At 44.4% G+C, this 15,878-nt stretch overlaps 1 protein-coding gene across 13 annotated transcripts in view; it reads right to left on the reverse strand.

The window, feature by feature from the left end:
* EHMT1 (euchromatic histone lysine methyltransferase 1) overlaps nucleotides 1–15,878 on the reverse strand; it is a 138,831-nt gene that overhangs the window by 67,135 nt on the left and 55,818 nt on the right. For 11 of the 13 annotated variants that reach the window (XM_035112766.2, XM_035112753.2, XM_035112752.2 and 8 more), the window contains 2 exons: nucleotides 7,402–7,489; nucleotides 3,501–4,039 (listed from right to left, as the gene is read on the reverse strand). In XM_035112766.2, coding sequence (XP_034968657.1) covers nucleotides 3,501–4,039; nucleotides 7,402–7,489 — 627 coding nt within the window. Of the gene's footprint in view, nucleotides 1–3,500; nucleotides 4,040–7,401; nucleotides 7,490–8,943; nucleotides 13,630–13,653; nucleotides 15,874–15,878 lie in introns of those variants that run through there. The other 2 variants (XM_035112754.2, XM_060270631.1) reach the window with 2 other exon arrangements.

Consider the following 15,878-nt stretch of genomic DNA (forward strand, 5'->3'; position numbering starts at 1 on the left):
CACAAAGTGTTGGTGTTGACCTTTAAAGCCCTAAACGGCTCCTGAAGGAGCCTCTCCACCCCCACCGTTCAGCTTGGACACTGAGATCTACAAGGAAAAATCTTCTCAAAAGTCGGGGGTCGTCTTATACACCGGGTCGTATTTCTTAATACAGTGAATATATCCCAAACTCTATATTTTAGCTGGGAAAGTTGGGGGTCGTCTTCTACGCCCAGTTGTCTTATACGCCGGAATATACGGTATATTGGTTTATTATTGTTGTTGTTGCTGCTGCTGCTGCTATTTTCATAATTCCCTCTTATTATTTCTATTTTTAATTCTTTCTCAATGGGGGGGGGCAACACTTCTCTTTTAACTATATCTTCTTTTTGCTCTTACTCTACTTTCACGGGTATCTCTTAAATGCCACCACCACCCATTTTTATTTTTTATTTTCATTATCGTATCATATCAAATCATATCATATTAAACAAAATCAACAACAGAGCTGTCTTCCACCAGCATTGCTATAGCCTGGGACAAGACTGGGTCACTTACCCATGTCAGTCTCTTATATGAAATGATTAAAGAAAAGTCCCTGGAATATTTTCCTGGAGTCTTGCTCTGAGTTTCAAATTGGCTGCCTGTTCAGAGCCGAAACAGTGACAACAGCAATTCCAATGGAAGGAGACTTATATTTCGCAGGAAGAAGCAAATGCAACAGATGCCAAAGAAACTAAAAAATCCCAGATCGAAAACAAAAACAAGAAGATAGTCCTTATATAACAGAAAGGAAGTAAACATGGAAGATCATGACCACCTGTCATGGATGCTTTAGTTGAGATTCCTGCATTGCACGGGGTTGGAATAGATGACCCTTGGAGTCCCTTCCAGCTCTTAAGATTCTATGATTCTATGGAAAGCTCAGTTGTAACACAGACACATATACATACATACATCTTTATTGTTAAGTCCTAAAATGCTGTCGGGGGGAGGGGGGGAACCAAACAGATTAACATTTCTCCCAAAATCTTCCCTTTCTTTAAGGCAAGGGTAAAGGTAAAGGGACCCCTGACCATTAGGTCCAGTCGTGACCGACTCTGGGGTTGCGCGCTCATCTCGCATTATTGGCCGAGGGAGTCGGTGTATAGCTTCCAGGTCATGTGGCCAGCATGACAAAGCCGCTTCTGACAAACCAGAGCAGCACATGGAAACGCCGTTTACCTTCCCGCTGTAGCGGTTCCTATTTATCTACTTGTACTTTGACGTGCTTTCGAACTGCTAGGTTGGCAGGAGCTGGGACCGAGCAACAGGAGCTCACCCCGTCACAGGGATTCGAACCGCTGACCTTCTCATCAGCAAGCCCTAGGCTCAGTGGTTTAACCACAGCACCACCTGGGTCCCCAAGGCAGGGGTAAGGAACTTATTTTCTGCCTGAGGAACTGAGAAGGCTCAGTCAGTAGAGTATGAGGCTCTCATTCTAAGTGTTGTGGGTTCAAGCCCCACAATGGCCAAAAGAATCATGTATTGCAGGGCGTTTGATTAGATGACCCTAAGGGTCCCTTTTCCAACACTACAATTCTACGACCATAATTTTTCTTGGCAACTTTCCAAGGGATGCTTGCCAGGGGTAGGTAAGGCCAGAGACAAAAGTGGCTGGAGCAATTTTACATATAGTAGAGGAGCTTCTACACACAGCTTTCCTAAACCTCATCCAGACATGTTCAAGGGCACATTCCAGGTAAGCAAAAAAAAAAACAAAAAAAAAACACTCAAGGCGTGAGCAGAGTCAGTAAGTGGTGTGGCCTGGGGGAAATTCCAAGGGCCAGATAGAGGGGTTCAGGGAGATGGATTTGGCCCCCAGGCCTGAGTTTCCCCATCTGTGCTTTAAGGCAATTTGCTTGCTGGTAAAATAAACATCCAAGGAAACCCTTCAGGGTAATAGAGGAAAGTTGTCAAAAACAGAAAAGAAAGGGGTGAAAATAATGAATTAACTACCCTACTTTTTTCAGGCACCAAAAATTAAGTAGCAACCCTGCCAGATTGGCGGCATATAAATAATGAAATTATTGTTATCAGCTAATTTGGCTCAGAAATCAAATGGAAGAAAAAGATCACGCATAATATTTTGGCCATAACCAGGCAATCTGATGCCTCATTTGTTTCCAGCCTAACTCACAGTTCAGGTACTAAACCCGCAGGATGAAGGAACCAGAAAACTTCTTGATAATCAGATAAATCCCTTGCTCTGTTCATTTCCACCTACCGGAGATGTGTTTTTAACACAGTGAGAACTTTAAAAAATCTGATCCGCACCTGCGAAACTGAAACAGTACAGTTCATTCTAGAAAGATAATAAACTGTTTAGTAGCAAATCAAACCATCTAACTGGCAGAACCAAATCCAAGAACCAAAAATCTACTGGCAAGCTTAAAAAAGACCTGAGCTTCATGCAAGAATCACACATGTGTAATTGTGTAAGTGTTTATCAATCGGAGTCTTGGGTGCCTGGTTGTGTAAAGATCAGCCACAGGTTCTTCTAGAGATAGATAGATGATAGATAGATAGATAGATATTTGTATATAAAAAATACAAATACAATTACACCATGGCAGATGTTAAAGGCATGAAGCCACCAAGCCAGTTCCTTGTGCATTGTCTGCAAGCGATGGGAGAAACACAGGAGAGAGAGATATATCAACAGCTCTTGTTACAGGATGACAGGATGAACTCAGAATGTTCCAGCTATACAAGTTAATGAAGGAAATGAATGGGTGAATGCCAAAAAAAAACCCACCCCGGGGGACACTTGCTGGTCAAGGTGCTCCTACAACAGGGGTTGCCAAACCTTTGCAACATCTGTGGGCACATTTGGATTTTTTGAGGGAGTACCACGGATATTACTCTTCTGATCGTCTCTCTCGCTGACCCCGAATCAGCAGCCGTTCTTCTAACAATAGGCAGAGAGAGAGAAAACGTGCACACTTTTCCAAGGCATCTGTTTGAAAGCTGGACCCATTAACCTGAGCCTTGAAAAGCACATAGAGCTCAAAGAGGAAGTGGGAAAGAGTGCCCCTCTTTCAACTTCCTCCTTCAGCACTTTCCAAGCGAGAAGAGAAGGAACAGCCTCACCTCGTCATGACCAAGGGGGCAGCATATGTGTGTGTGTTCAGAGAATGGGAACCCGGGAAGGACCTGAAGGTTGAGTTCAGTTGAGTTCACTGTCACCACATTGGCAACTCCTGTCCCAGGAGGTCACAAAATCTTTTCCCAAATCAAAGTTACAGATAAAGGGACTCTAGACTGGGTTTGCCTCAGAAGTCATTCTCATCAGGAGGTGGGAACCCCCAGAATTCTACAGAAACATTCAATTTCAACAGACACCTGGGGGAGAGGATAAGTGCTGCACAACACCCTCAAAGCTTACACTGGCCCACACTCACACATACCCAACCAACCTGTACATACCCACACCCACCTCGCCCCAGGATATCTTAACAGCTACTTTATGTATACTTTACCAGGCTAGAGGGGGGCTTGGGCATCGTCTTTCGAGCTCTGTGGATCTTGATGCTAGCAGGCACCGCTGTTGATTTCTTAGCCTCCATTTCATTCCCACCCTCCCCAGACTTAGCCGGCAGAGCAGCCTGTGCCTGGGAAAAGGTGCTCATTGCCTTCGCCTTGCCTCCTCCTGCGGGAAGTGTTTTCGTGGCAAAAGCCCCGCCAGAAGACCGTTTGGGTGGCCCCTGAGCCATCTGCTTCGGTAAAATGTAGCCATTGCTCCCCGTGACCGAAGTATGCATGAAATCGCTTGCTTTTATGTGGTTCTGCTTTCCAGTGTCACTGTCTCTCTCAGAAATGCCATTCTCCGCTACCCTCAGCTTCGCAGTGGAGTCCCCTTGGCTCACTTTTACACTGTCCTGAGTGTTCTTAGCTGCATTTGGGTGGCTCTTGGCTTCATTGCTTTCATAGGAGCCATTGGTTTCGCCTTCAGGGGCCATCTTTGGCTCCCCAACTTGCTTCTCTATGGCATTTTCATCTGCTGCCATAGCATTAAATCCTGGAGGCAGAAAAAGAGGGGGGTAGATGGAGTGAAGGCTGAAAGGAACATACGGGCCACAGCTCAGTGGCAGAACACCTGCTTTCTATGCATGAAGTTTCAGATTCAATCCCCAGCAACTCCAGGTACAATCCCCTTGGCCAGTCAGTGTACAAAATACTGAGCTAGATGGACCACTGGTCCGACTCAATATACAGCGACTTCCTATGTTCTTCCAAGCATAAGGAAACCTTGGCTAGATGAGGCCAAAAGAACATCTAGTCCAGGGGTCCCCAGACTTACCGGGCTTCGGGCCGGAGAGCAGGGGAGTGCGCGTGCAGCGGGCCGGAGGGCGGGGGAGTGCGCGCCCGTGCGCATGCGCACACGGTCGGAAAAAATCGCTTGTGCGCATGCGTATGGGCCTCCCCCGACCCGGAAGTGCATCGGAAATGACCTCTTCTGGGTCGGGAGAGGCCCTTACGCGTGCGCACAAAGGATTTTCGGCGATTTTTTGCCGATTTTGAAGATCGCCGCCGCACCGCGCGCCGTAAGAGCGGGCAGCGGGGGTCGTCGCGGGCCGGATTGGGAGGCTAATTGGGCCGCATCCGGCCCGGGGGCCGTAGTCTGGGGACCCCTGATCTAGTCTAACCCACCATCTAATTCTCAAAGAAAGTAATCAGATGACTCTTGGAAGTCTAAAAGCAGCACCTGGTTGCAACAGCACTTTCCCCACTTATGGCTTCCAGCTACTGGTTTTCAACAGCATACTGGAGGAGAGGGCTCCTACTCTTTGAAACTCCTTCAATTTCATGTCAGACCGGTGCTGCCTCTGTCATCTTATCAGTGCCTACCAAAGACCTTCCTCTTTCACCCAGCCTCTTATAAGTGATCTTTATATTCCAATCTGAATCTATATTGGAAATATTTTAAATATACGCTTCCCCAAAGTGTGCCCCAGTCATTTATGCAACAATTCAGATTTACATCTGAAGAATTTATTTTATTATTCTCAGAATTTGTAGAGGCAGTGCTATTGTATTTAGAGTTTGTTTAAATGATTGTATTATTTTTATCAAATTTGTGTTACACTGTTTTTATCTTTGGTGGCTTTAGGCTATGAAGTGTTCTATGAATTGTTAAATAAATATGAAGAAGAAGAAGAAGAAGAAGAAGAAGAAGAAGAAGAAGAAGAACGGCCCATCTAGTCCATCAAAATATAAAATGTCTATATATGGACTAGTTTTTAATTGTTTTACATATAGAACTGCTTTTAATTTGTTGTTGGTGGTGGTGGTGGTGGTGGTAATAAATCAAATACATGCAGGTCCCACTATCCAAGAGTTCATTTTATGAAAATTCACTTATCCAAACACAAGGAATTAGTAACCAAATAGCAAGACCTGCGTGTAAATCAGATAGCAAGACCTGTGTGTAAATACTGCCTCCAGAAGTAGAGTAAAGCTTTGTGAGCCACAAATATATCCATAAATTGCAATAATTTAGAAAGTATTATAACAACTCCAAGTTTTAACACAGAGGTTCTGCCTCCTTCTGTCTTCTGCCTCTTGCAAATCTGGTCATGGTTTCCACTTGCTTATTCTTTTAACCCACAAACTAGTTGGCTCCTTTGATAACTATGTCAATATATGGGGAAACTTGTCTAGGCACCCACTGGAGATATTTTTATTCAAGAACGGCTTTCCACAATATGGATTATGTACTTATTGTATATTTGCAGATATGGTTTTAATCAACTTATTTTATTAGTTCTACAAAGCAAAGTTCATAAAGCAACTCATTATTTTAATAACCATAGTATTACTTCTCTACTGCAATGAATGCCCTTCTGGAATACTCTGCCTGCCTGCCTGCCTGCCTGTCTTGTGTGTGTGTTTATGTATATAGGTGGGTGGGTGGGTTTACACACACACACACACACACACACACACACACACACACACACACACTTCTGCACTAGAACCCTTGTTTTCATCAAAAACCAGTGCAGTATTACGAAAATTATGGCCCATACTCCAGGACCTTTGTTAGCCTGTTTTAGCATCAAGTGCTGCTCATAACTATCTTGATCACCATTGTGTTTGTGTGTATATTTGTAGGGGGAGCATCGATGAAGTACAAGGATGAGCACAAATATTCTCAAAAATTACAGACCTTTCTCTACAGACCCTATTTCTGCAGATGAACAGAAACTAGCTCAACCAAAATCTCCCACATTCAGAGCCAATAGTTCTAATGCTTATAAGAAAGGACGTTTCTCAAATTGCCCCTCAAGATTAATCTCAGGCAAGTCTACCCTCCCACAACAGGAGGATATAAAATGAGCTAATTCCACACATGCTGCCTCAAATTTAAGACAGGATGCAACTGTAAGTAGACAAATGAGGTGGACATTCTCAACAGAAAACGAACGTTCTGGTGGTTTCTTCAAATTCACATTTCATTGGGGAACTCTGATAGATATCTGTGTCACTGAACTGCAAGAGTATTGCAGCTGTTAAATAACACTATAAAAATTTCAAGTTGTGTGTATACCTGTGGTGGTTTATATTCATTTTTTTAAATGGTTTTCCCTTGGCAAGGAGCATTGTAAGACTCAGAGGTTGAACACCCCTGCTAAAGGAATTTTTGCTACAATTAAGATCTACATTCGCTTTGTCCTCTCTTAGGGACTTGACCAGCGCAGATCCAAACATATTTTTTTTAACCAATGAGATTCATAAAGGAAATAAAATGTGTATTTTAAACCTATTCCAAAGCTCCAAGACCTAGATCGCAATCCTAACTGCTTCGGAATAAGCACCACTGAACTCAATAGGACTTGCTTCTGGGTTGACCCATGTAGGATTGTATTGTTGATTACATTTATTTGGGGTGCTGTCTCCTCACTGCCTGAATATATGCCAAGAACGAATTCACCCAGTCAAATATCATGGTTGTTTGCCTGCATTCTTGCATCAGGTGCTGCTCATAGCCAGTGTGGTGTAGTGGTTAAGAGCGGTAGGCTCCTAATCTGGGGAACCGGGTTCGTGTCTCCGCTCCTCCACATGCAGCTGCTGGGTGACCTTGGGTTAGTTCACACTTCTCTGAAGTCTCTCAGCCCCACTCACCTCACAGAGTGTTTGTTGTGGGGGAGGAAGGGAAAGGAGAATGTTAACCGCTTTGAGACTCCTTCGGGTAGTGATAAAGCAGGATATCAAATCCAAACTCTTCTTTTTCTTCTTCTTTAACACAAGGTTTTCCTCCCTTAAACACAGGGCACCCTAAAGTTTTCAAGAGGGCCCAGAAGGGCAAGTGTCCTGGCCTGAAAAGGATGCCCATAAGGGCAGCCTCAAGGGCAGTCCCACGCAGAATGCATTGCTTACCTTCTTCCTTGCTGTTGGTGATATCTTTCAGCAGCTCTGTCTTCATACAGATCTCTCTTCTGGCCTCTCCTTTACTCATTCGAGCTTTCTAAAAGGAATATAAGGGAGGAGAGGAAATTCAGATTCTTATATGCTTATAAATTAACAAGAGGCACTGATGAGTAGGACATGCTTCCTTCTCCCAAACCAGAGCTGAGTCCCACTGGCAAAATAATGTATTCCCAAGTAACTGCAACAGGAAACTGCCAGAAAGTTACAAGGAAGTGTAGTGGTTATACTCTGACCAGATGATCATTGGAGAATGGATAGAAGCAACAGCAATCAGCCAACTCTGCAAGACCCCACAACTCCCATCAACCCTGACATCATATATGAGCATGCCTTGGCCACATGGAGCAGCTTGGTGGGACTAATTAGGGAAGTGAGTTGGTGGTTTCCCACTGCTGGGTTAAAAGAGCTGAGTCAGGAGTAGAATAACTTTGATTCAAATTACTGTTACCGTTATCATCACCATTAATTTATTAACTGCCTTCTATGCAATTGTCTCAAGGTGATGCAAAATAAAAGCAGCAAACAAACAAACAAATAGTTAAAAGTACAAAAAAGCAGCCGACGCATTTAAAACAAAACAAAAGCAATATAAATTAGGTACATGTGGCAAAGATCCATTTATCCAGCTGGGGAAGCAGAAAGAAGCAAACTGTTTTTGGAAAGTGAAGATAGTAGGTATCTCAATAGGAATGCTAATCTACACAATGGGGGCAGCCACTTCAAAAGCTCTGCTTCGAGTTACTGCAGAGTGGGGCTTCTGAGATCTTTGGAACTTGCAGGAGAAACTCACCTGCAGACCACTGGTTATATAAGGGTTTAAGGCAGTCTCTGGCATTCAAGCCAGAATTCTCAGCCTAACCTGGTCTTCCATATATGCCTATCCTCCAGCCACGAAAGCAAGATTCATGCCACCAGGCAAAAAGACTCAAGGAAAAAATGTGGTTGAGGAGAGTGCATTGCCTAAGGCAGACTTTCTGAACCTTGGGTCGCTGTATGTTGTTGGACTACAACACCCATCATCCCTGACCACTGGTCCTGCTAGCCAGGGATGATGGGAGTTGTAGCTCTCAAAGTGAACCATTCACAGTGGGATCAGGTGTTAAACAGGGTTGTATTGCCCAAACTCTATTCATTATTTTCATTGCCATGATCCTACTCTTTGTTGAAGGGAAACTCCCCACTGTAGTAGAAATCATGTATCGAACAGATGGAAAGCTCTTGAATTTGAACAGGCTAAAAGCAAAGAGTAAGGTTACTGTAACTTCCGTCATACAGCTTCAGTATGCTGATGACAACGTAGTGTGCGCATGCTCAGAGGATGACCTCCAAACCATCCTAAATATCTTTGCAGAAGCTTACAAAAAGCTTGGCCTACCACGCAACATCCAAAAAACCAAAGTGCTGCACCAACAAGTACAAAATAACCCCTCTGCAGCACCACAAATCCAACTCAATGGTGTAACGTTGGAAAATGTTGATCACTTCTCCTACCTAGGCAGTTACCTTTCCACAAGGGCCAACATTGATGCCGAAATCCAGCATCGCCTGAGCTCTGCGAATGCGGCTTTCTCCCGATTGAAGTGCAGAGTGTTTGAGGACCGGGATATTCACAGGGGAAACCAAAAAGCTATTGTACTGCCAACCTTACTATATCCTTGTGAAACATGGACCACTTATAAACGCCAACATGGACCACTTATAAACGCCATCGTCCATCAACGGTATCTCCGAAAAAAATTACACATCACTTGGGAAGACAGGTGAACTAATATCAGTGTACCGGAAGAAGCAAAGATCACCAATGTCGAAGCAATGATTCTTCAACATCAACTTCGATGGACTGGTCATGTTGTGCGTATGCCTGATGATCGTCTTCCAAAGCAACTACTCTATTTCGAACTTTAAAATGGAAAGCGTAATGCTGGTGGTCAACAAAAGAGGTTTAATGACTGTCTCTAGGCAAATCTTTAAAAAATGTAGTATAAACACTGACAACTGGGAAACACTGGCCTGCGAGCGCTCCAGTTGGAGAACAACCTTTACCAAAGGTGCCATGGGCTTTGAAGACACTCGAACTCAGGACGCAAGGGAGAAATGTGCAAAGGGGAAGGCACACTTGGCAAATCCACACCATGACCAACTCCCGCCCGGAAACCAATGTCCCCACTGTGGAAGGACGTGTGTGGGTCCAGAATTGGCCCCCACAGTCACTTACAGACTCACTGTTAAAACCATGTTTGTGGAAGACAATCTTACTAGGCTACGAGTGATCGCCAAAGAAGTCCAATAACGTATGGGGACCCAAGGTTCAGAAAGACTGGTCTGAGGAGGCTCCCAAGGGTGAGGCAGAGTCCCAGAAAGCCACATTTGGCCTCTGGGTCTGAGGTTTCCCACCTCTGATGTAAAAAGAGTCTCTGCTAAGGGTCTTCAAAAGCTGCTCCCACTCAGAGCAGATGGTTTGGGGCTATGTAGACCAATTATCTAACCCAGAAATAAATAAATAAATAGCTTCACATTTCCATTTAACTCCCCCCCCCCGGCCTATGCACTTAGGAATACAGGCAATAATAGGCTGAATATAGGAACATAAAAATGAAATCCAACTAAATATCCTGGGGGGGGGGGAGAAAAAAATATTTCCAAAAAAAAGGCAAGACTAAGCTAACAGTAAAAATAATCACTTAAGTCCTATAGTGCAGCAGAGTTAAATGTTAGAAACAAACCCTGGAGATCTAAACAAGTTAGATAATGCATCCAACTCAAAAACTTCCAAGTAATTAACATTAAGAAGAGCCATGGTCAATCAGGTCAATGGCACATCTGGTAGAGCATCATGTTCTCGAGGAGGCCAACCAAATGCCTGTGTGAACCCTTAAAGTAGGACCTGAGCACAAGAGCCCGCCTGCCCTGTCCTTTGGTTTCCAGCAACTAGCATTCAGAAGCACCAACCACAGAGGCAGAACACACCCTCCATCATGGCTAGCAGTCGCTGATCAACCTTATTCTCCATTAATCTGCGCAACCCAAGTTAGTGGCCATCACTGCCTCCTGTGAGAGAGGGTTCCACGTGCTGTGTAAAAAAAGGTACTTTCTTTTGTCTGTCCTGAATCTTCCAATGTCCAGCTTCATTGGATGTCCGCTGGTTCCAGTGTTATGAGAGAGGGACAAAAGCTTTTCTCTATCCACTTTCTCCATGCCATGCAAAGCTTCATAAACTTCTACCATGTCACTTCTTACTTGCCTTTCCTCTAAGCTACAAAGTCCCAGGCACTGCAGCCGAGGTGAACTGCTCCATGCCCTTTATCGTTTTTGATGGACAGGCAGACAATCTGGTTCCTCTTTGGAACCTGTTGCTCCACTCCTCCCAAAACAACACAGGAGCAACTGATTCCTTTCTTCGAAGGTGAAAAAGAAGTCTAGACGAACAACTATGAAAGGTTTTTGCTGCCTGGGCATGCGCTGCTTCTGCATTCAGTGCAGCAAAAACCAGTATGTCGCCTGGCACAAGGCTGGTGCTCAGCAGCCATTTCTTTTATTGAGTTTGTACTGAATTGCACTGTTTACTTCATTCACTTTCTGCCTTATTTATATCCTATTGTGTTTATGACATAGTTGTGGCTATTGTAATGCTGGCTAATTTTAATGTCACTGCTATTATTGTGAGCTGCTTTGAGCTGGAGATTGTTACTGGAGAAACAAAATGCAACTATTAACTAAATTCGAAAGCTAAAGCGTTTTGTTTTGCAGGACCCCCTCTTCTGCTTGAATTTGTATTGTTCCATTCCATTTGGGTGTTTTATAATTGCAATGGTTTCATTTGCTTTTATAATTGTACATTCTATTGCTGCAAACCGACTCGGGACCTTATGGCAAAGAGATCTTACGAAGAAATAAATAATTTAAGTAATCCTCCCAGAGATCTGGGGGAATGGCTATAACCCAGTGGTGGAGAATATGAGATGCTTTGCCTGTAGAAAACCCCAAGTTGCATCCCTGGCATCACCAGGGTTTTTGTGTGTTTATATACACACACACACACACACACACACACACACACACACACACACACGAAGTAGCAAAATGTGGGAAATGAACCTGTCTCCACTCAAGATCCCAAAGAGCTGCTGCCAGTCCGAGCTGACAATACTGGGCTAAGACTGACAAATGGTCTGACTCAGTAGAACACTGCTTCATAGGCCAACAGCTCAGTGCTGGAGCATCTGCTTTACCTGCAGAAAGCGCCAGGTTCAATCCCCGCAGTCACAAGTAGGGCTGGGCAAGGTCTGAGCTGGGTGAGCCAATGGGTCCACCTGGCAAAAGGCAGCTTCTTATGCTCCCGACAGAGTAAAATGTGCTCAGACGCAAGTGCACTGTGTTAAATGAATTCTTGCGGACAAGAGGGTATGTTTCCTTTTGCACCCCAGATCCTTCCTGCCACAGTCAGTGAGGATTTCGCCTTTCCCTCTCACCATTTCTGCACCAGCCAATCCACAGCTTCTGCCCCAAGCAAAGCTCAGCCTTGATAAGAATGTTAAGAAGAGTTCTGCTGGTTCAAGCGAAGGGCTGCGTCTAATCCAGCACTCTGTTCTCACAGCGGCCAACCAGATGTGCCAATAAGAAGCCTGCAAGCAGGACCTCAGCACAATAGCACTCTCTTCTCACTTGCGACTCCCAATAACTGACACTCAAAGGCAAAACGCCTCTGACAGCGGAAGGAGAACACAGTCAGTGTATCCAGTAGTCACAGCTAGCCTTGTCCTCCATGAATTTGCCTTCCAAGATGACAAGAGGCCCCCCTTTTGCCAGTCCACTTGGTGCCATGTGTCTGGGAAACACTGAAGAGGTGCAGCATCAGAAGGTGAGCAAACATGAATCAGGTTTGCAGCATATACTGAAGCAGCTCCCTTTCAAGGGAGACCCAGAATCCTAGAAACTAAGCCAATGTTTCATCTGTTAAGAGGTGTTTTTCATGGTTGCGAACAAAGTGCAAGCCACGAAAAAGAAAAACCAGGGCACTCAATGTTAGCATAAAAATAGGGAACATGGGAAGCCGCCTTATACTGAGTCAGACCCATTGGTCCATCCAGCTCAGTATTGTATAGACACTGACTGGCAGAGGCTCTCCAGGGTTTCAGGCAGGGAACATGTTCAGCTCCAAATGGATATGCCAGGGATTGAACCTTGGACGATCATCAGCATGCACCAAGAGCTCTAAAACAGGGCTGTGGCCCTTTTGCATTTATGCTCACGAAAAGCAATTTCTCTCACTATCCCAGCACAATAGTGAAAATTGGCAGGCGGGCATTCCATTTGTGTGCTTCAATTCCAGCAAAATGCCACAGGGTTTGAGGTGGTTGGTTTGATTGCTATACTTGAGTATCTTTGAAACAGACACCCCTATCAAACAAGGTAGGTATTGTTTAGGGACAGAGAGGAAATTCAGAATTCTCTGAAGTACCTGGGAAACCAGAACGTACTCTAGAGCAGCCTCCATCAACCTGGTGCTCTCCAGATATTTTGGACTACAATTCCCATCAGCCCCAGCCAACACAGTTGGCAAATGCTTTTGCAGGTAATCAACAGAGTAGGCTATGAAGACAGAGCAAGCCGTAACCAACAGTTTGAACACTTCCACAAAGTTCATGCAACAATGCTTTTCAAAGACAATGCACAATGTGCTCACGATCCCTACCTCCAGGACTGCAAAAACAGCTATCCCACTAGACACTTTTGCCAGCCTTGTATGCATTGAGCACCATTTGCAGCCATTCTTCCAAAGGCTCCTTATTTTCTTTTAAAATTAAGTTTCACTCCACCAAAAGACAACATCCCAAATCCAACAGTGATGTTTAAATGAGCACTATTTTTATCTCTTTGTCTTGTAGGGAGGAAGGGGGGGGGGGGACGACGACAGGTTCTGAAGTGTATTATAACCAAAGGAGGCACTTGCTTCAACTCCATGAAAATGCCAAGGATGCAGCCTCCCTCCACCTTGATCAAATCATAAATATGAACTGCAATCAACGTTTGCAAGCCTGAATGGTACTCCTCACAAAACAGAGCCATGGAGAACCCTACACCCTGCCCCAAAGACGACACTCGAGCCACACACTGCTCCCCACAAATCAGCCCAACCAGCTCCTTCCAAACACCCACCAAAGCCCACCCCAACACATTTCCCCCCAACAACTGTGACAGTACCTCCATTTCTCCTCCCACACCCACTTAAATGCAAAGCAAACTTCCCTTCTGCTCACACTCCACCATGCCCCAATCTGTCGGCTCCTGATTGGCAGAGAAATCTTATACCCAACCCTCCCATGCAGAGAAATGTCTGCTCTAACAGCACTCCCAAACAAAAGCCAACGGCCAAGCAAAGACTGCTTCAGAATAAGAGTCTCCTAATCACTCTCCTCCCTCCCTTTTCCTACAGCTGTCTTCCTCCATTCTCCCTGCCCACAACAGAGTGGTTATTAATCTTCGGCTGCTGGAGATTCATCACAAAGGTTAGGCATACATATGCATTTATATGACATGCACACACAGAAACATAGTGGAAAAATCATTGCACCTTAAAGCCTGGAGCTGGTGAGGCCCCTTTGCAGGGGCTTTTTTTAAAAAGAAAAGAAAGAGGGTGGGGGGATATGGCAATCCAAAGAGCTCAAGCTAGGAATGGATTCCCATTCCATTTCTGAGTCCTGTTCTCCGCTGCTACCTTGGAATGACAGAGGGTGCATGCAATGAATGCTCTTGAAGACCCCAAACCCCAAGGATGAGCATCTTTTCCAGACACTGAGCCAGTTCCATTAAGAGCAAAGCTTCAAAACCCTATCCTGGAGCAACTTCCATCTAATCTAATGAGAACGCACTAAAAGGCACCAGTACACAAGCATTTCAACAGCACAGCACAGCTTTCTTCGGCCTTCACTCCTCCTACTCTTCCCCACACCTTTCCTCACGCACAGGAGGTGTACAATATGCTACAGTGCCATCCTTAACTGGGCTTCTCTTGGTCTGTGGTTTTGTTGATGGTGTTATAAAAATTATCATCTGGAAGCACGCACACACACAAAAGGGAAACCAAGAAGCAATGCCTTCTTATTTCAACTGAAATAGGTCAACCCACAGAAGACATGCAAGAAACAGATCAAGGGGAGGCCAACCTCTAGCCATGCTAGTATAAAAATACTGTACCCAGCCAGAGCAAAATCTGCATGCAGGAAATTAAGAACCTTCCCCCACCCCAAAAAAAAGAAGAAAAAAAAACAGAAGAAATGTTCTGAAAGGCCTATGAAGCACACACAGATCATGGAGCAAAATGATTCAGAAGAGCTGGTCTGTCCTTCCCATCTCTTACAACAACACAGCTTCACATCCCACCCAACGCAAGGGTTTGATGCTTTCTAGAGTCCATGTCTCCATCTCTAGCAGAAAGAAACTCCACACAAACACAAAAACCCACCGCATTCTAATCACGTACTCCAGGATTTTGTTTCGCCAAAGAAACTATTCAAGTGCTGTGGAAAAACAGCCTAAGCATGCAATATGTAAAGGAGGCAAAATTGATAGGCGAAAGCCCTTAATAATAAAGAAAAAAAATGCAACTCTCGACAACTAGAGACTAAAACAATGCAGCATCCTTTATACCTTGGTGATTAACTGGCCTCCTTAACACTGGAAGGGCAGGAAGAGAAACAAGGAAGCAAGGTGTTTTCGTTGCCAATTATTAACCAGTATTTATTTTACTGTTTTATTTTATGAAATAATTAAAATGAAGATGCAGTTCCAGAGAAGGATATTTTGAAAAGCATTTTATAGGTATGATTTTTGATATCCCAAGCACGCCAAAGATGCCCATAAATGATACTGCACGTTGCTGAATAAGACGAAAAAATGGAGGATGCAAAAAAAGGGAAGATTGTTTGTTTACACCATCATTTCCCCCCACTGCCTCTTTGCAGGTTGAGGCCCTTTGCATCATGGGGCCCACAGCAATCAAACAAAGAAATCTCCCTCTCTATTGTTCTCAGGTGTGCATTTTAATATTCAAAACCATTTCATAAGGCCAGCTCACCAAGACAATACCACTTGTCTAGCACAGCTATTAAATCCCACACAAACACACACACAAATATAAAAGGAAAGGAATCACAAAGGCCCTTTGAGCTATTAAGCATTAATTGCAAGGGTCAATGCAGAACTCCATGCCCAAACACACAGTAGGGAGAATGTCTCTTTGCTCAGGCTGTCATTGCTACCCTCCCCCGCAAAAAAAATACTGCAGTATTATCCCGAACTTCTGGTCTCATAACCCTAAGGGTAGGGGAAAGACACATCAGGAAGGGAGGAGGGAGATGAAAGAAGAGCATTTAAGGTGCTATCCTAAGCACACTTACCTGGACGTAAGTCTCAAGGATATAAAATTG

Source organism: Zootoca vivipara, chromosome Z, assembly GCF_963506605.1.
Source record: "Zootoca vivipara chromosome Z, rZooViv1.1, whole genome shotgun sequence".
Taxonomy (NCBI): Eukaryota; Metazoa; Chordata; class Lepidosauria; order Squamata; family Lacertidae; genus Zootoca; species Zootoca vivipara.